General features: G+C 41.8%; 2 protein-coding genes across 2 annotated transcripts in view; both read left to right on the top strand.

The window, feature by feature from the left end:
• The window catches only part of eml3 (EMAP like 3), a gene marked incomplete in the record, with an annotated part of 43,325 nt that extends 37,875 nt beyond the window's left edge, over nt 1-5,450 (top strand). Inside the window, 7 exon segments of the mRNA XM_035675062.1 lie at nt 613-680; nt 1,572-1,660; nt 3,044-3,141; nt 3,853-3,940; nt 4,025-4,123; nt 4,214-4,344; nt 4,579-5,450. Coding sequence (XP_035530955.1) covers nt 613-680; nt 1,572-1,660; nt 3,044-3,141; nt 3,853-3,940; nt 4,025-4,123; nt 4,214-4,344; nt 4,579-4,785 — 780 coding nt within the window.
• A 1,709-nt stretch (nt 5,451-7,159) lies between these two features.
• The window catches only part of mta2 (metastasis associated 1 family, member 2), a 21,265-nt gene continuing 7,984 nt past the window's right edge, over nt 7,160-20,440 (top strand). Inside the window, exons 1-3 of the mRNA XM_035675700.1 lie at nt 7,160-7,577; nt 16,617-16,684; nt 18,445-18,538. Of these exons, the coding sequence (XP_035531593.1) occupies nt 7,550-7,577; nt 16,617-16,684; nt 18,445-18,538 (190 nt within the window). The 5' untranslated portion in view covers nt 7,160-7,549. The remainder of the gene's footprint in view (nt 7,578-16,616; nt 16,685-18,444; nt 18,539-20,440) is intronic.

The following is a 20,440-nucleotide window of genomic DNA, read 5'->3' as shown; positions in this document are numbered from 1 at the left end:
ACACACTGGACCTTTAAGTGCTGCTTAGGAACTTAAATGAAAACATTTGATTTTAGAAGTTAAGATGGTTTGCTGAACACTCTGTTTTAACTTCTAGAATTAATCGCTATCAAAGAACAGGACCCTGGTGATTCTTCAGTGTGGTCAGAGACACTGTAATACATCCATGTGTAATGAGATGTTTCCAATGCACCCTGCATGCCTTTTTGGGACATTCACATCTGGTTCTTGTAATACAATATACCATGTACAGTATAGTATCTACAAAAGTACATGAAGTAGTATTTAGCACTTCATGTCATTGTATTCTGAACAAGATGAAAACTGATTTGTTTTTTCACTTTTGTGTGTGTGTGTGTGTCTCAGGGCCATGTAGATGAGATGTGGGGGCTGGCCACACACCCCTCTCAGAACATCTTCCTCACCTGTGGTCATGACAGGCAGGTGTGTTTGTGGAACACAGAGGAACACAAGCTGGACTGGTGCATTACCCTGGAGGTAGGACTCACTGGTCCTCATCGTCCTTCACGCAATGAACGTATTTACATTTGAGTTTTATTCAACTACAAAGACTAACACATACTGTTAACTTGTCCTGTGTGTCTCTGACAGGAGTATGGCTTGTGTGCTGGTTTCTGCCCTAATGGATCAGTGGTTTCAGTTGGCCTCAGCACAGGAAGGTACTATAAGTCCCAGCACTATTATACTTATGGACTGAAAGTACTTACACAAGATAATGGAAGACATTGTAAAAACAATGCACAGTATAAACATTTACCAAAAGGTCCAGGACATGAAAATAATTTTTAAAGGTTCTGTATGTACCTTTTAGAAATGGCTCTTAACAGTGACACCAGTGGCCGTCAAATGATCCTGTTGCTCGCGCTCGTGAGCGGCCATCGTCCTGGGCTAGACTGAACGCTGGAAAATAAATGACTACATATTTAGAATAATGTTACTATGTGCAATGTTCCTATATTTTATTGGGACCATTGACTTCATGATGCTAACTAGCCCGCCGTTTACAAATGACCCCATCAGCCAACAGCACGAAGCAACCAACACCAGACGCATTGCTGTGGACACAACATGTGACATATCATCCCCATCACTCTTTTCTTTTTTTTTCTGTTTTGGTCTCCACCATCTCCTGAGAGAGCATTTAGCAGATAAAGAGCCAATATCTGGCCACTGTGTTTATCAGCTAGTCTCTGTCTCTGTCTGCTGTTTGATGCTGAGCAGGTAGTGTACAGTGTCTTTATCAGACAGCTGAAAACAACTGCCTGCTGAAAACAGTAAGCTTAGAGAAGCTAGAAATCTCTGTAGTGCTGAGAGCAACTGTAGACAGGTCGACAATTCCCTGTATCAATATGAGGGACTCCTTTTACATTACACATAATAAAAATATTGATTAGTGCAGCTTTAACATGCAGACACAAGGTTGATATCAATGTGGAATATGATACAATAAGGCTTTAATAAACTTAATTGTAACAAATGGGCCTCCTGCTGTGATGAATCTTTACTTGTAGTCCTGATGAACCTCTCCCATCCCCCTGTAACACTAACAGGTGGCTGGTCCTGGACCTGCTGACCAGAGAGGTGGTCTCTGAGTCCACTGATGGGAACGAGCAGCTGTCTGTCATGAGATACTCACCAGGTCAGACTTCACTGCCGGCTCTCTGTATTGTTATTGCTATTAATGAGCTTCTTCACTCTAAACACTTGCACTTTCAGATAGTAGGGGTGTAAGAAAATATCGATATACTTGAGTATGGCCATATTTTGTTGATATTGTATTGATTCTCAAAAAACTATTGAATTTTGTGTTTAAACTTTTTTGCCAAATTATAGTTCTGAATATACTGTATGTTTTTTTTTTTCAATATACTTATTGTTATTGGGGATTTCATGCCTTTATTATTTAGCGACAGTAGAGAGATGACGGGAAATGAGGAGATAAAGCAATAAAGGTCCTCGACTGGATTCAAACTAGGGGAGAATGCAGTTAATGATTGGCACCTTGTAACCCCTAAAACACATGAATGCTTCCACACTAGAGCTCTTTGCCCGAACCTGATTGGACTCAAAAAGGCCAAAACTGTTTCTGTCATTCGGGCTCAAATTTTTTTTGGGCCCCCATCAAAAGCTCTACTCTGCGCCCTCCATCCAGTCTTGTGAATGCATATGCCAGGAACACTTTGAATTTCTTCAAATTTGGCACAAATGCCAACTTGGACTGGAGGATGAACTGATGAACTGAAGTTGGTGGTCAAAGGTTACTGTAACCTCACACAACATGTTTTTGGTCATAACTCAAGAACTGATGCTGTATTTCACAACTGGTCGGACAATGAAAGATGCTGTAATTATGACAAAATTTCATACAGAGCTTTAACAGGATACAAGGATAAAGTGATGACATTTTTTACCCAAAAGGTCAAAGGTCAACTTCACTGCAACATCATAATGTGCTGGAAGTACACTTTTTTGCCCATTATTCAACACTATACCTCAGGAACAGAAGGGAGATTCTGACCATATTTCACAGTTGGTCAGACACTGAATTGATGACACTTTTGACTTCAAGGTCAAAGGTCATTGTGACCTTAAAATAGGGTTTAAGCCATAACTTGAAGGACCAGTGTGTAACATTTGGGAGGATCTGTTCTGAAAAAATAATTATAATGTTCATAGGTATGTTTTCATTAGTGTATGATAGTATTTGACTTTGTTTAATGTAGAGATGGGATAAGAAATTACCCAATTACATTGTAATTACATGTTAATGTCTTTAACCGCAAACAGAGGATTAACATGCAAACATCGGAGACAGTGTGCAAAGAAATACACAACATTACAGGAATTACTAACTGTAAACCTTCCTGCAACCCAGCAGAATAATTGATCTGGACAGCCAACTGAGGAATGATGACAGTAATAACATAAAAACACATCGAGTGGTTGAGGCCAGGGAGTTATTTCCAGATTTGCAGAGATGTGGAAATCCCCTTAAACTGTGAATGTTCTCTCATGTTTTCAGATGGCAGCTTTTTAGCTGTTGGGTCCCATGACAACTTCATTTACATCTACAATGTGACGGAGAGTGGCCGGCGTTACACCCGCTTCGGGAAATGTAATGTGAGTCAAATATCAGATCCATGTCTAAATGTTCCCATTAGTTCCTCGGCTTTCCTCTTGATTCAGTCTGACTTTCTGTAAGTCTGTATTGTTCCATGTGTGTTCAGCCACGCTGGCTATGACTGCTAATGCTAAAAACCCAGTTCTTCTTCTTGAACAAAGCAAAGAATATCAGCAAATTTAAAGTCTGGTGATATTCTATAGTTTTCTTGTAGTCAACAAATTTCCACCTAACAATGAATGTGTCTACTTACAAGTATTGGGTCAAAGGCTGATATATCTTCTCCTCTGTTGCCCCAAATAATCAGTAGAGCACCAAATGTGAATTAAAACTGCAGTAGATAATTTTTCTACAAATAACGTTTTGTCATATTTGCTGAACATTCACTATATCCTGACAGTAGTACATGAGACAGATAATCTGTGAAAAAAATCTGGTTCTTCTGGCTCCTTCTAAACCTGCGGAAATGCTGTAAAATTAACCAAACCTTAACCCAGCCTCAGCCCGATGTGTCACTCTACAAAACTGATCAAATCAGAGCTTCAATAGGAACCAATGGGTTTGGAGCAGAGAGCCACAGACAGATGGGGCAGTCAGAAAGCGCTGAGAGACACACTAACACACTGTTGTTTTGGGATTTGCTGACAATCCTCTAACGGGTTGGTCATATAGCATTATGTGACACTACCTCTGCTTATCTGTCCAATCAGGGTCACTCCAGCTTCATAACTCACCTGGATTGGTCCAAAGATGGAAAGTACATCATGTCTAATTCAGGCGACTATGAGATCCTGTACTGTAAGTGAAGACTTTTTGTCCTTCAGTCCTCAGACAGTAAGACAGTGTACTGTTGAGACTCTGAAGATGAATGTGTTTTGACAGGGGACATAGCGGCAGGCTGTAAACTGCTGAGGAACCGCTTTGAGAGCAAAGACAGAGAGTGGGCCTCCTACACCTGTGTGCTGGGCTTCCACGTCATGGGTGAGAAATGGAATGTTTTTGTCCTTTGGTGTGTTGGGACTGTTGTAGCCTGAACAAGTCAGACTGATGAGTGCTACTGTGGTGTTCCAGGTGTGTGGTTGGAGGGTTCTGATGGTACCGACATCAACGCCCTGTGTCGCTCTGACAGTGAGAGGATGGTGGCTGTAGCTGATGACTTCTGTAAAGTCCACCTCTTCCAGTACCCCTGTCCTAAACCTAAGGTACGTATAGGTCACACTCACTTCCTGTTTACTGTGGCTGCTTACACACGTGGAGCAAATGTTTTTCAACTTGCTAAATGCTAGCTAACTAGCTAGCTAATCTACATCAAGCTGACATTAGCTATCAGATGTAACAACCTAGCTAACAATTAATGTAGATTAGCTAATTAGTTAGCTAGTGTTTTGATAGCTAGTGTGGTGAAAAAAAGTGGACTTTTTTTCTTTCCTCTCCAGGCACCGAGCCACAAGTATGATGGCCACGGCAGCCACGTCACCAACGTCTGCTTCACTCATAGCGACTCCCACCTCCTCTCCATGGGCGGGAAGGACACCTGCATCCTTCAGTGGAAGGTGGTGGGAGGTGGGGTGGGCGACAGCAGAGAGAGACTGGCCTCTGCCTCATCCACCTCCACCAGCTCTCCAGAACCTGCCACCAGCTAAAGGAAAGTTGTGGACAGTGACAGAGGGCGGAACTGTTTACACGCAGCCAGAGAGGCGTGTTCGTCAGCAGACAGCGGCCGCAGTCGGGCCTCTGCGGTGCCACTGCTGTGTCGGTTTCATACAGAACATGTAGAAGAATCCTCTCCAGGAGGAATGTCCATATTAAATTTACATTTACACGCCTCCATAGTCATGTAAATCCTTGTGAAACTGGACAGTGTGATGTGTGAACCCAGAATCTCTGTCGTTCTGTGATATGTGGCGAGGATCATTAGAAGTGGTTGTGTATGTGTGCTCGTACAGAACATGACTGGACTTCTGTGACAAAGACTTTGGTTTCAGTGAACATTCCTGCGTTTTAGTCCATCTTTTTTATCCAACTTACCAAAGTGCTGCATCGTGGCGTTTGTCATTGGCCTTATCAAGACGTTTTCATCATGTTTTTACATATTTTTAATATCTGAAGCAGTGTTTGGTTTACATCTCAGCTAATACTGAATCTGTTTTATGCTTGTGTTAGACTGACTGTGACAAACCTGTTCCAATGAAATCATTTCTGACTAATTCATTTCTCTAACAGTAGAGTTTTATATATTTAAGAGAACATTGGGAATACTGTGATGTTGTATCTGTCAAGCTCCCAATAAATAACTGAAGACTGGAAATTGTATTGTGTGTGAAGTGTCACTAGTGGGCAGTGCTGCTCCAGGAACTGTGTGCTGTGTTCCAGACCAGAAGACTGAACCTTAGAAGTATAGTCGTAACTTGGTCTTCCAGTTCAGTTCAGTTAATGAAACTTGAGTAAAAACTTAGCTGATAAATATATTTTTTATAGGAGAAGATAATGGGTGAGTAGGTCAGAGACCAGCGTCAGGACGTCCTCCACAGTGTGGAAGAAGTACTCACATCCTAAAAGATCCTAGAAAGTAAAGTAGCATCCTTTTATAAACTGATCTAAGGTATTGCACAATGTAGTGCAGTAAAAAATATGATAGATTTTCTACAGAACAACAAGTTTACAATATACAAAAAAAAGAAACATCAAACAAATTATTAATGCTTGACTAATAATCAGTGTTGGTATGGTTAATCAAAAAAATGAGTCAACTCATTAGTAAGTAAGTAATTAGTTACACTACTAGTTAAATTACTTTTTTGCTACTCCCCACAAAATTTGTAATCGTGTCCCTTCTCACCACAACCATTAGAATCCAGTTTTGTTTGTTAAAATCAAAGTAATGGAATATTTCCAGTTTCTTCAGAATCTTCCAAGCTAGTTTCCTCCACAGATACAAAAATAAATCTAAGGATGTGATTGGATTGTTGGATTTCAAATCAGTAGGAGGTGACAACAAAAGTAAAGTTGTAAATAACATATTTTATTGCATGTATAATATTATTACTTTAATTTATTAGTAATTAGTTACACTACTTTTTACAGGGGAAAATAATATTATTACTCGTAATGAGTTACTGCCCAACACTGCTAATAATACTATACCATACTAACTTGACAGTCTGGAAAACCAGGGGGAAAAATATGGAGTGGAATAAAGTTGAATGAATATGGTTTATGTAGGTAAAATAAACAAAAACAGTTTGCTGATGTTATTGTGCCGCTGACCTTTATCTTACTAAAATTCAACTGTTATCCATCTTTATTAGTTGCTTACCATTCCATTGCTAATGATTGATAAAAATTGAGGGCGTGAACTTTTTTTGGTTTCTCATCATCAGAAAACGTTTGAGAGCAGCTGATATATTCATATCTCATAATTTCATACACAAGCCCTATCATAGTTACATCTGAGAAGCAAAAATGACTCTTTGGTAGAAATGCTCACAGCTCTTACACATAATATACAGCCCATGGCTTCATTTTAAGGGATTAAAATCAGTCTCTTACAGCTCAGTCCTGTGAAATAATTAATAATACAACTTGATGATATTATTTAGAGCCTATTACAAAACAGTTGGCTTGGTGCCTTCGGGATTTTATTTTGAAGGACGCATGTTTTCTTTGCTTCTCGTGTGTGTGTGTGTGTGTGTGTGTGTGTGTCTTCCCAATTTCCTGCTTTGTATTGATAACAACGAGTCTCTTCACTCTCTTCACGTGTGTAATATATATAAACTATTTGTATGTGAACATTACTTCCTCTCCGGCCATATAAAACCCTTTAGTGTCACTTCTGGGCCACTGTAAATGTATGAAGTTATACACTTTCAGTTATGTGTGTCTGAGTTTGTATTTCATATTATAAACAGGCTGTGTATTAAACCAGGGCCAGTGAAGAAGTTAATTGTAAGATACCGGAGATTGCCGACAATCGCCGAAGATGACGATTTGCGCACGAACCAAGGGGGCCAGTGAGTGTGTGTTTTTTGTGTGCGAGTGTGTGTGTGTTGAACTGAGCGGAGGTGAAGAAGAGGAGGATGAAGCTGGGAGCGGAGGATGGGAGGAAGAGTGGAGTAAGAGACAGGCTAGCTGTGTGTGAATGAGTGAGTGAGAGAGGAAGAGGAGAGGAAGGTCGTCTGAGGGACCGAAAACAAAGACTTGGATCTTTTGGGGATAACCTCCGGAACCTTACTAACGGAAACTTTCAACTTTTTACCCGCCACAGCTCGGCTCGTAGTGCCCGGAGCCGGCTTTGTTTCACGGCGGGGGTGTCTACGATAAATGAAGGAATAAAATAGATCCCCATCGACCTTTTTCTACCCAAGCGGGGAATACCCGGGGACTGTTTTTGTTAAAGGTTACGAGAGAATGGCGGCCAACATGTACCGAGTGGGAGGTAAGGAATGTTTTACATTTTTAAGACACCCCCCACAACGTGATTGTTCGTTTCGACAGCAAGGTGGCTAGCTAGCCGCTAGCTGTCTGTTCGGCTAGCCGCTAACTAATGCTAGCTCTCCCCTAGCGTCCGTACGTGCGTCCACTCTTGCATGGAAGAACGTCAAATCTATTAAAACAACCAACAATGTTAGCCAATGGGGAAATGTAAATAACTCCAACATTATGACTTAGTTTATACTTATGTGTATTTAGTCGGAAACGCTCATGCATTTGGTATAAGTACAACACACCAAGCAGCCTTTATTTATAGAAAATATTAACTTTTTACAACACATTGGCGTGATATCCCGACTAGTTTCCTCCTCCAAAAATACGTTACCCCACCGCGGGCGGCTGCCGAGCGGCGTGAACCGGCACTGAAAGTTGCTATTTAATTTAAAATAAACGCAGCCTGGTGGATATTGGAGTTTACCGAATTGTATTTGTAGTTTCAAGTAAGCGAAGCAACCGTAATTTGTAACATTATCTGACGTTGAGTGTGTACATACGGTAACGTCCTGGAAGTGAACACAATGCTAGTTAGCAGTAGCTACTACAGTTAGCTAGCCGCCGAGAGGTCAACATCCAATAAATTGCAGCGACGTCTGTGGTAGCTTGCTAAAGCTGGTCGGCTAGCTCTGTCGCCGTGGTGGATTAATTTCATTATCGCCTCCGCCATATCACTTCACAGGCAGCGGGTAGCGTTAGCCGCGCTAGCTAACTTTAAGTTTTGTTAGCTTAGCGGCTGTGCACTGTATGTGGTTTAGCCGGTTCGGAGTAACTAACGTTAGTTTCTAGGGAACACAGGCGAGAGAACCGCACAAGTTAGCGTTTAATTCATGGAAAAGCTCAACTAAGTCGGCACCAACTTGCTACCAGTGTTTCATTTTCAGCGTCAGTGAGACTTTCATTGTGTACCGCTACTTTACCACTGCATGGAAACCGTAGCATCTTTTCAAATTAAATTAGGTGGTATAATGGACATTAACTTTCACAGCACGCCGTGAAAAGCGTTTGTATAACAGTGAAATGTAGCCCTATTAAGATCCACTCATTCGCTAACACCGCTGGTATAAAGACTTCTTCTTTTTTTATCTATTCACTTCAATTCACTTTTTTGGCATGACACACATTTACACTGGTAACGAACAAAAACATAACTTGAAAAAAAGTAGAAAAAGAAAAGCAGTGCTTATATTTATAAAAGATAGAAATAAGTGAGAACTCCTTTTTTTTTAATGTGTTGGTGCCTCTGTGTCCCTCAGGTTGTGCTATGTCAATACATATTGGCCTTGTCTCCTTCTCATAGGATTATTTAAAATTTTGAGTGCTCATTTAGATGGTTGAAATCTAGGATTACAGAGTTTAATTGTTAAAAGAAATTATCCTGATATTATCCAATGTTAGTGTTACATTGAAGAAGGAAGTGCATCTGTCTCATCCTCACCTGTCCTGAAGCGACCACATACCCTGTTGTCTTTTGGTGGCCATGACTAACCCCAGTTTCAGTGGTCCTTCCATATGGGCACTGTAGCTGTAGATCCGTGGCCTCGTCTCCTCAGTGCTTGTGACTAACGTCCCTCAGCATTAATAATGCTGTTAGGACGTGGTGTGCCTTCTTTGAGTCTGCTTTTCTGGGCTGAACTGACAGAGAGGCTATGTTATCGCTATGTAATGTCATACAGGAGTCTGTAGGCTATTTAGGTCATGCTGATTAAACACTGTTCTGCAGAATAGGCTGCGTAATTCCTACTTTGATCCAGGGTAAATTTGTTTGTTATAAGGTTGCATTGTATTTTCTGTTTCAGTTTGTTCACTGGTTAGAATGATGCCATAATGAGTATGGAGCTCTCATATCCACAGAGGATAGCAACCTCTTATCTGTGTTAGTGGGTTGATGTTGGGCTTTAATGAAAGATAGGGCATTGATTGTTAATATGATTATTAATGCTTCATTTAAGGTGTAACATATGTATAAGGTATGGCTGGCACTTATAGTTTGTAGCCTTTTGTACGTGTTAACATATTTACATTGACCTCTCCAAAGTGTAGTTCTCTATTCTAGTAACTGCCTCCCCTCTGGTGTTACCATTTCTCTTTCAGTAAAGCAACTCCATATCCCATCAGCACGTTTACATCTTAGTCATGAACCTGTGTGCAGGTCAGCCAAACATCCTGAAATGTGAAATTTGTCTACAGGCAAGCATATAATTCACTGTAAATATGTTTTCAATAATAATAATTAATAATAATAATAATAATAATAATAATAATAATAGGTGTCACACATGATATTCTCTTTAGCTTAATTTTGCTTAACTTTGGTTGTGCTTTTAAGATTCTTCCTTAGTTTCCGGTGTATTTTGGTTCATTCCAGTGCACACATTAAAATGACATGTGTGCATGAGATTTGTAAAGATGGACAGATATCGAAGCTCAGAGCTGCTCCTTATGATGTCTGTTTTGTGCACAGTCAACAGGCATTCTGGGGAAACCTCGCACTTTGCTGCTGGGTCTCTCAGGCTCAAGTTCTACTTTTTTGCCAACTTGCTGGATCATGTGTGTGCAGTGGAATTTCCACAGAGGAATGCAGTGTGATGTGGCAAATGTTACTGTAAGTCTAGCTTGTCTAATGCAGATAGCAACAAGCACATGATTATGTAATGACCTAGAAATTGATTTTGAAGTAGCCCCCACAGTAACAAGGTGAAGTTGTTTGCGAGTGAAATGCAGACACAGTAAGGAAGACATTACCGGCATTGTTGTTGGACCTGAACCTGTCACAATGAGTTTATACTCATGCAGCAAGTGTCCGTGGATTTTCAGCTCAATACGGTGTTCTGTTGTTGCAGCCGGCTGGTGCAGGCACTTCTGTATGAGCGAGCGCCTATATTACCAGTTCTCCAGAAGCACACAGTGTTCAGCTTGCATGTAAGATCATTATCTCCCCCAGAGATTAGTCAAAGGGCTTCCTCCTCTTCATTCACCCTCAAGCACCCGGCACACTGCGCCACTCCAGCCGTATACGTCCACAACAAACACTCACTGCTGCCTCAGCAGACTTTCCGTTTTTAGATCTTTTCTACCCACTGTTAATTACACATTAACATAAAACCTCTTCACAGGCCACATGATTATGCCGTGTGTGTTTCTATAAGGGTAGACGGTGTGAACCCTCTGAAGTCCTGTGTTGTTGTTTTTCCTGGATCATTGATCCCCCCCCCCATGATCCATGGCTGGAATAAAAGAATAAGTCCCTCCTTCCACCATCACTACGTCTTAAGAGCTAGAATTAGTCATGTCAGGCACATGAGAGTGCAGATCCCCTCTTGGAGCTCCAGCCAGTGTTATGTAATGTGGTTGCTGTTGCGTTCCTCCACTGTGAACAAGGAGGTGATGCTTCCCTGGTCGGACTCCCCATCAGCGTGCTAAGTAGAGCAAGAAATCCTCTCCCCGTCTGAATCCTTCCTTCCCTGTCCCCGCTCGTGGTGATGCATCAGAAAGCCACTGATATCCTCCTGAGGCTCTCCGTCCCTGCTTGTGGGAGGACCAGATGGAGCTTGACGTGAAGCCACACTGCTGTGCAGAGCTGCATCAAACAGAACAAGGAGGCACTGTCTGTGGTGTGATGGGTGATAAGTGGCTGGCAGGTTTGATCAACACAATGTTTAAAATCTCAACTCTGTGATAAAGCTGCCAGCAGCTGGTAGTGTGAGCCCACATCAGCAAATCTGAATACATTTACAAAAAATAATACCAATCCAGTAATTACAAACCTTTAACAAAGTACTATGACCTCCTCTAATTTAAGAGCCAATTTAGTGTTTTGCATAAATCACTGACTAATGCACAAAGTGCACAAAATAAGATTAAAATGACAACTCAGCCTTGTTGCAGTGCTACATTAAAGTGTTAAATGTGAAGCTGTTTGAAGGGGCTGTATTTGTATCAGGGCACTGTGGCCAATCTTGTAGAGCGGGCTAAACAAAAATATTTCAGTTTAATTGCAGTTTTCAGTTAAATGATCTACTATTGACTTTTAAAACACTGAAGTCAACCTTTGCACCCGTGCACTGTCTTAGTGAATGTGTGCACGTTTGTGAAGTGCAGGCCGTTGTAACTTGAATGGTACAGTTGCTGCACAGCTGCATGTGTCAATGTCTACACTGTGAAAACGGATATTACAGTGTGCATGAGAATGTGACACCCTGGCAAGTGCAGGGCTTCTTTCTTATTCTCATTCAACAGTTTTGCACATGTAGGCATAAAAATATAGATGTCATGTATTAGTCTTTGTTTGGATTTACTCTATGTGCACATTATTATTTATTATTTAATTATTTTAATTGCATTATTATGCAACTTAAAGACATATACACAAAGAAACACAATATGAAGCAAACTATAAACCATATATGAAGCTGAAACACTGACAGGAGAAAAGGAAAGCTGTAGATGAATGCTTGATTGCACTGTTTGGTCAACAATTTACTAATTGGGACAATTACAGTTTAGTTTATAATCTACATCGGCATCTGATCACAAGCCTTTGCATTTGCACTCTAGCCCCAAAGAAAAGTGCTAAACTTTAAGTACAGCAATGGTGTTTTGGGATGGGATGCCTACTGGCCCGACAAGACTTTCCCCATAAGCCAACACTGTAAAAGAAGCAGTTGTAAAACATTGGATTTATATAATTTTATCACCATTCAAGTTAGCCGAGGGCTTACCCAGAAGTTAGCGGCTCAGCTGGCAGAAGTCTCTATTGAGATCTGATCTCTGCTAGTGTAGGCCCAGACCATCTTCAGGTGCTGTATGTTTGATTCATTGTGACCTATTCTGTGTGCATACGTGAGTTTTTATATAGAACTTTCAGATACAGAGGGGTTGCTGGTACCAGGTGGAGATGGGTGATCTACATTATCCTCCTCAGCGCAGAAACTTTACTTCACTAGTGTGGCATCAGTGGCTCAGTCTGTAGGAAGGGAAGTGGAGGGTCGCTAGTTCAAGTCCAACACGGACTATAGTCTGGAGTGTGGACTGCTAGCTGGCACTGCCGAGATACTCCCGAGCAAGGCACCTAACCCCCAACTGCTCCCGGAGTGCTCTGTGGCAGCCCTCCCTCACTGTGTGTAAGATGGCGTGTCAGGCCTATGTGTGTGTAAACACGGAGTAAATATTCTCCCCATTGGGGATTATTAAAGTTCTTCTTTGTCGTCGTCTTCTTGTGTTCTAGTGTCATAACAGCTTTCACTCTGTTAGACAGTGTTGGAGTTAATACCTATAGGATTTCACTTAAATATGATTTAGCATGTTGTTACAGCGCCCCTCTCCCAGTGTCCTTCCAGTTCAGTGTCTCTCATATCTGTCCATCGTAAATTAAAGTCACTTCGGAAGTCATTTTACTGACACCTGCTTTGTCAGTTTCCTTCTTTGCCTGACCTGAGGTCAGTGTTTGGAGCTGTGATGTGTGGAGTTAAGGTTGACTGCACTGCTGACTGCGCGCCATGACTAACCGTCATCCTGCTCTTGACCTTCTGATGCGACTTGGAAAAGTCTCCTGAACAGAAACAGGGACTCAGTGTTATTCACACCAAAGCCACAACCTGAACCTTTTAATACAGGAGAGCCATTTTAGCTGCTAGATTCGATCCAACTAAGCTGTTATTAATTATATTATATTATTATATTAATGTGGCTTTATGGCCCATAGTCTGAGACATTTCTGTGTATATTGCACCCTAACCATATTTCAGTCGATCTGTTTCCCCCTCTGCCACACTCATTTCACTGGTAATAACAGTCCAGTTGGAGTATAAGCTGGGTCAGTGCTGTGTGTGGGAGGAATGGGTTGTGCTGTGAAGAGCTCTGGATTGGATGCAGGGGGTTACAGAATATTGGTGAGTCAATAAAACCCAGAATACACTGAGATAAGACTGGTCTCTCGTTGGGGTTTTTAAGGCTGCTAATTAGCTTTGTTTGCAGTAAGGGTGACCGCAAATAAATGGTTCGGTATGTACCTTGGTTTTGGGGTCACGTTTGGTACGTTTCGGTACAGAGAAGGGGAAACAAAACTTAACTAACTAAAATATTCACATTTTTTTTTAGAAATGTAATCATTTAATGGTAGCTCTGTCCTGTTCAGTTACTGTAGCTGTTCAGGTTATGCTGTCGCAAATGACCTGTTTAAAGTGTTTCTACAGACACACAGTTTGACTAACCTGGCTAAACCGACCAGCGTCCTACAGCTGATAGACAACAACTGGTGCACTGCCAAAACCTTCCGTAAAACTCACGCTGTAGAATTTCTGTTCGGTGTGTGTGTGTATTCGACTTTAATAGACTACTTTGAAAGTATCTGTTTGGGTCAAAGGGCAAACTGAACCGAGCCAGTTACATACAGAACTGAACGTCCTCTACTCCTAGTTTTCAAAGCTGAAAAAAGCAGACTTTTCTTTTTCAAATCCAGCAGCATTTCCTTTTATGTCTTAACAATAACATCTACACATAGGGCTGGGTGTCGTTCAAACATTTTCCATCCCGGTTCCTGAACGATTTCAATACTGATTTTTATAGAATTTATTTTACCAAAAAGAAAATACATTATACACTACAGTAAAATTACTCACTTCAAATGAGGAAGCTGTTCACAGACCTGGGTGCAGCTGGACAGACAGTTTTTACTGGAATTTGGTACCAACTAACAAGATATGTTTTGTAGTTATAAACATAGTTTGAGATTTCCTAAAATGGCTGAAGCTCTGCCACACCTGGTCAAACAGGAAGTGCTTTCAGCAATGGTCGTCCCTCCACTGCCAGCAGACCTCAATTTCTGAGAAAATTTGCATAGGAAAATGTTAACCCACCTTGTCTGTTGGACTGAATAAACCCCATTGAAACACATTATCTTTTTTAAATGAAGAATTTATTACAAACCATTATAGACGATGTTACATTTTTTTATTTTTTATTTACATTAGCTGGGATGCCCTGGTCCAGGGGAAATGTGCTAAAAGTTTCTACTGTAGTAACTGATGCACGCTCAGAAAAAGTAGCAGGGCTGCACAATTAATCGAATAATAACCACAATCACAATTTTGGCTTCCCACAATTAAATAAACATGATCATCTATGATAGTGACATTTAAAACGTGTGCTTGGCTCACAGAAAACTCAGCTGCAGCTTTACATTAAAAGCATTTAACTGGCATAACAGAAATCAAATTTTATTTTGAAGTAAGATAGTCACAGGATGTGCAAAGTGTTTGTCATTTAGCTTTACACTTGCCACTATCACTAAACAAAAAATGCGTCTACAAAACAAGAAGAATTCTTTGACAGCAGATCAGTTCGAAATATATCCTTGCTCTGTAATAGTGAAATAATAGTGATCTCAATAGTGTTCAAAATAATTGTAATTATCATTTTGGCCATAATCGTGAAGCCCTAAATAATAGTCAGGTTTACATCCTGTTTTGTATTCACAAATTGAAAATGCACATAAAGACTGCACATAATGGCTATAACTTCTTGGCTGTACTTGTGTGCAGCTCTGTTAACCTGCTGTCTGGAGAACTCTTCATCCTCTGCAGTGATAAAGTACCACTCAAACAGACGCATCACTCACCACTGAAGCAAGCCATACAAGATCACACTAAACTCTTGGATCAGTCTACATTAGTTTCATGTTTTATCTAACCCAGGTTTTCATGCTCATCTGTGATGTGAAAACGTCAGATATTTACACAGGAATATAAATATGAGCGTCCTGCTCATAGTGACGTTATAAAAAATCCCAGTTCACCATGGAGCGTCTCTGCTGACAGAGCTGTCAATCAGCGGTCCGGCAGCAGAGACGCTCCATGGTCTCACCAGACGGCAGCGGAGGATGTCGTACCAGGGCCTGGTTCAAAAGTGGCTCAGCCAACTTCACTGACAGTCAGCAATGGAGCAGAGAACAGAAACCATCACACTGCCCTCTGATCCCTGCACTCTTCTCGGTTTGTAAAGTTTAAATCCTGCCATGCCGTTGCTCCTGCATTGCTCTGTGGACAGTGACACAGATTAAAAGAAAAAGTGCAGTGATTTGGCTGACAAAATGCCTTCTTTACTGATGACTCAAATCATCAACTTTAAGGGGGCAGCATTAAAAGTTACTCTACATTTCTTATCAGTGTCATTCTGTAAACGTCCTCCAGTCAAATAAAGCTGCTGCATTCTGTGGTAGAGTGCACAGTTTGGATACCGATGGCCCCCGGGGAAAGATCCCTAATGATTTTGGTGAAATAAAACAGTGCAACCTCTGGGGTCTGCTAGCAATTTCAGACTTCTGGGTTGACTAAAAGGCTCTGCCTCCAGCCACATCACAAACCAGGTTTACTTCAGAATACACACTGTATGCAGTTGGCAGCGATGGGTAGCATGGGCCAAGAGGCACACATCCCACTTAATTGCAAAAATAGTATTCCAATAGTAGCAGCAGTATCCTAGCATTATTTTTTGTTTGGTTGGTTTTTAATATTAAAATCCTGACTTCTGAGTAATTCAGTAATGACCCCTATATGGTTCTATCCCTGACCTCTAACCCTAGCTTACATCCAATCAGCTGATCATATCTCCCGAAGCCAGCCTGGATAGAAAGCCTTCCTGGAGCTCACATTACACCAGTCCGTTTACCGAGCTGGTAGGGTCAGGCCACCCTAACAGCTCCTCAGTGTTGTACAGACAGACTTCCAATTAGAGCTGTGTGTGTCATGGGTTTCTTCCTATCCATCAGGTTAGCCAAAATGCTCTGAGTACTGCCATAATAGCCGCAGAGTGTGTGCAGAGCTGATGAGGCTCAATAACAGAAATGTGCTGGTGCCACTGCACTAACCTGATGTGTGTTTGGGGTTGCTACAATGTATTGATATTTACTTTACTTGGTTTATTGGGTATGGTCCTGCATTATTCCCCTATGCAAACAACACCTAATCTTGTTTTGTGCTGTTTTTTCCAGATTACGTGTACTTTGAGAACTCCTCCAGCAACCCCTACCTGATCCGCAGAATAGAAGAGCTTAACAAGGTTGGTTGTCTCTCTTTCTTCCTTCAACCTCATATGTTTCTATTAAAAAGTATAATACCTGCTAGTGTTGTGTCGTCCTATTGTATAATAGCCTAACCAGGCTGTGTTTTCTCAGCTCATACACCACAGACAGAAAATTCAGGTTAACCTGCTAGTGTGTTAAAGTCCTATATTGGGATATTCGGTTCCAGCACACGCACCATTTGCCTCTGTCTCTCCTGCACGCTGTTGGTAAACCACGGCTACTGTAATGACAGGACACTGGTACAGGAGCCACTTATATAACAGCAGCAGCAGCAGCATATGACACAGGCTTGTTTCCCAGTCAAAGGATTAAGCTCATTTATGTAACACTCTTACATGGAAGGGCTTGTGCTGAGCACCAGGAGGACCGCATCGTCCTGAGTGCTAATGGCTGCTGAGCACAATGAATGGATAGTAACAGAGAGAGTGGCCAGCTCTCCATCTCCTGGCTGGAATGTGGAGGGAAGCAATGTGTGTCTGTGTGTGTGTGCTGTGTGTGTGTGTGTGTGTGTGTCTGTGTGTGGTCTGTGTTGTCTGTGTGTCTGTTGTGTCTTGTGTTGTCTGTCTGTGTGGGTGTGTGCTGCTCTCTTTCTTCTTATGATCACAGTCAACCCAGGGAGAATGAAACCCCTCATCATCGGTCAAACCTGACTACTACATATCATGGTCTTCATGATAATACCAGTATAAATCTTAATGTCAGTCGCCTGGATAAACAGGGATGATTGCATTAGGAAGGGCAGCAGCATAAAAAGCCTATGCAAAATCAAATCTGATATTGGTGACAGAGGCTACAGAAAGCTGCTGCTGACAGTACAGACAGACTGAAATATAACGTTGTTACCTTACAAATATCTTTAAAGCTGATCTCTGATCTGATCTCACAGGAAATTATATGCTCAAATTCATCCAAAATGTCTTGTTTTACACACAATTCCTGGCAGTTCTTATGTCACTATTGACGGTATTGTACATTTTATCAGTTGTTCTGATAAAAATGTATTTTGAATACAATGTTATTATATCTGATAGAACTGATGGACAAAACTACAAACACAAGAGCTGTGAGGAAGCTCTGCACAGACTTTGCTAGTTGTTGGAACTGTTGATTGTTGATTAGTTAATGCTTGGTATAGGTATGATAGGCAAAACACGATGTGCAGCTTCCATCTGCTCATAATTCAAGTGTTTTTTACATGCAATTTATTTTAGCTCACTTACATAATATACAAAGAATTCATGTAAATGATTGTAGCAGGTCGCGCTACACGCGACCGGTTCCTCAGGCGACCCACAAATAGATCACCAGACGTTCACAGCCGCGACCGTTCTGCACACAACACTTTTATTCTGAGCCGTGCTCAAATGGGCACAACAGTTGGCAGTCTAGTGCTCTCGGCCGTGTTGTCACGGGAGTACTCCTCGTGGCGTCTCCTCTCCGCGGCCAGCAACCTACTGCCAAGGATAAGGGATAAGAGTCCCTTAATTAATATCCAGCAGTGATGGGATCAACTCACCTGGCCGCTCTCTACCAAGCTTCCCACACCCGTCATCCCTGCACTGAGGCGCAAACCACCCACCCCCTACTCCGCCCACCAATGATCACTAGAACCTATTAGACGTGGCTATAATTAACCCTTAGCATAAGCAGGGAATGAAACCAGCAGAGCACTACCCAGGTAGTACCAGTGCTTTATTACGATGCTCACCTGTAACCACTCACTCTCCATTTACAGACAGCCAATGGGAACGTGGAGGCAAAGGTGGTGTGTCTCTTCAGGAGGCGAGACATCTCAGGCAACCTCAACACCCTGGCTGACAGCAATGCAAGTGAGTAGCAACCAGAGACAAACTTCCCCTCAGCTCCTTTGTTGTTCCCGACAGCATGAGAGCAGGTATGATACGGCTCGCTGCCTTTAACGAACCCGCTCCTCATTGTGTTTCACATAAAAGCCTCAAAGCACCTCTTCAGCATTTATGTAGTATACTGCACCAAGGCCTGCTTCTGGGGTTAAAGACCAGCACTTCTGTGTACGGCTCAGTGCTGAATGCTGCTTTGGAAAAGGAATGGTTAAAGCTGCAGTACGTAACTTTTCTAAAAATAACTTTCATATTTGCTGAAACTTCACCTATATCCCGCAGTAAACATGCAGACGATATTCTGTTAAAAATCAGTTCCCCGGCTCCCCTAGTCTCCTAATGGTATTTGTGAGAATCCACCAGACCTGAATGAAAACCAATCAGAGCTGATGAAGATGGAAAGACGCTTTTGGTTGGTGGCTAAAAGATAGTTGATTGTTGAGTCTGATTCATTGGTATCAGCTATCTTTCTTGGCTCCGATTGGTTGTTTTCATATCAGGTTAAACATTTTCTAAATATTGTCTGTATTTTAACAGCCATTTTGAAACGCTATTAATCAAAAGACAATAAAAGCTGGAGCGGGATCACAGCGTCTGGGTTGGGACGATAAACAGTGTCATATGGGTTTGCTGGGGGTGGCAGCAAAGCGTTAGCAGCACCACCGTGCTGAATGTGGTTTTGCATCGCTATGGTCAGGCCAGTTTATTTCTGACACAACCTCATTCTCATATTCTATTAGATGAAAACACTGATAAACCTCTCTGCTCTTACGAGCTTGCCATCTTTTCCCCTCTTCCCCCTTGCTGGTTTAACATCCGGGCACAGGGATGCTGGCTGTGCTGTGACTCTGCAACATCTTAGACGCAACAAATCACAGACGGCGACATTTGTAAAAATAAGCATTTCATACATTTTGCTCAGCTTATCTGGTGGTGGTGGGGGGTGCTGGGTTCACCTGAAGTTTTACATACCATGAATGACACCACTGAATCACGTGACGATCCCACACCCCAGTGGAGTTATTTCTAATAATGACAACGATAATGTTAACAAAACCTTTCAGTATGGGGCCTGCCACCTCTTCACCCCCCCCCACCCCCGTGAGCCCAGCCTCCGTTTTGTGTGTTTAGAGAGCTCAAGGAGGTGGGAGGGTGGAGGTAGTGGGATGGTGCTAATGGCATGCAGACTACTGAAGCCTGATCACATTCACTCATTGCCCCCACCCTGACACCAACACTGGCTCCCCCTCCCCTCCTCCTGGGCTGCACTGCTCTAGACAAAGACATACACACACACACACACACACACACACACACCTCAAAATGGATGCATTAATGCTGTTTTTCTTTCATTGCCTCAGCAGTGCACAGATGCTAAGTGTTTGGTCAGTGGTCATTTGTGGACAAGTCTGAGATAAATACAGTGACTGTTATTTCATCACGTGTCTGCTCTTTTAAAGGGTTTTATTCCTTTTAGAGAGACTGAGACGTCTACCTTACAAACTAGGCACAAAATGAACAGACACATTTATGATGGCGTTTCTTTTATACGTTTTTTTTTTTTTTAATGTATTCTCAATAGCAAATGCACAATTTCACCAATATCTAAGACACATTCTTATAATAACAATGCTTTGGTTATCATTTTCATTTGTATCACCATACACTGACACAATTATTTTGTATAGTTAGATTTTCTGCTTCTTTGCTATATGTAGAAGAAGAAGATCTACTTTATTGATCCCCTACGGGGAAATTGTTTTTTATACACACACTGGCTGAAATGCACACTTCATGCACATGTGGACACCTGCAAAGGGAGAAGATGGTGGAGTGATGTGGGCATAGTCGCCGTTACCCAAGGCTGGTCAG

Source organism: Morone saxatilis, unplaced genomic scaffold (genome assembly GCF_004916995.1).
Source record: "Morone saxatilis isolate NCDOM2014 unplaced genomic scaffold, NCSU_SB_2.0 Contig4, whole genome shotgun sequence".
In the NCBI taxonomy this organism is placed as follows: domain Eukaryota; kingdom Metazoa; phylum Chordata; class Actinopteri; family Moronidae; genus Morone; species Morone saxatilis.
Note: the sequence above shows the minus strand (reverse complement) of the source record. Positions and strands in the feature narration are given on the sequence as shown.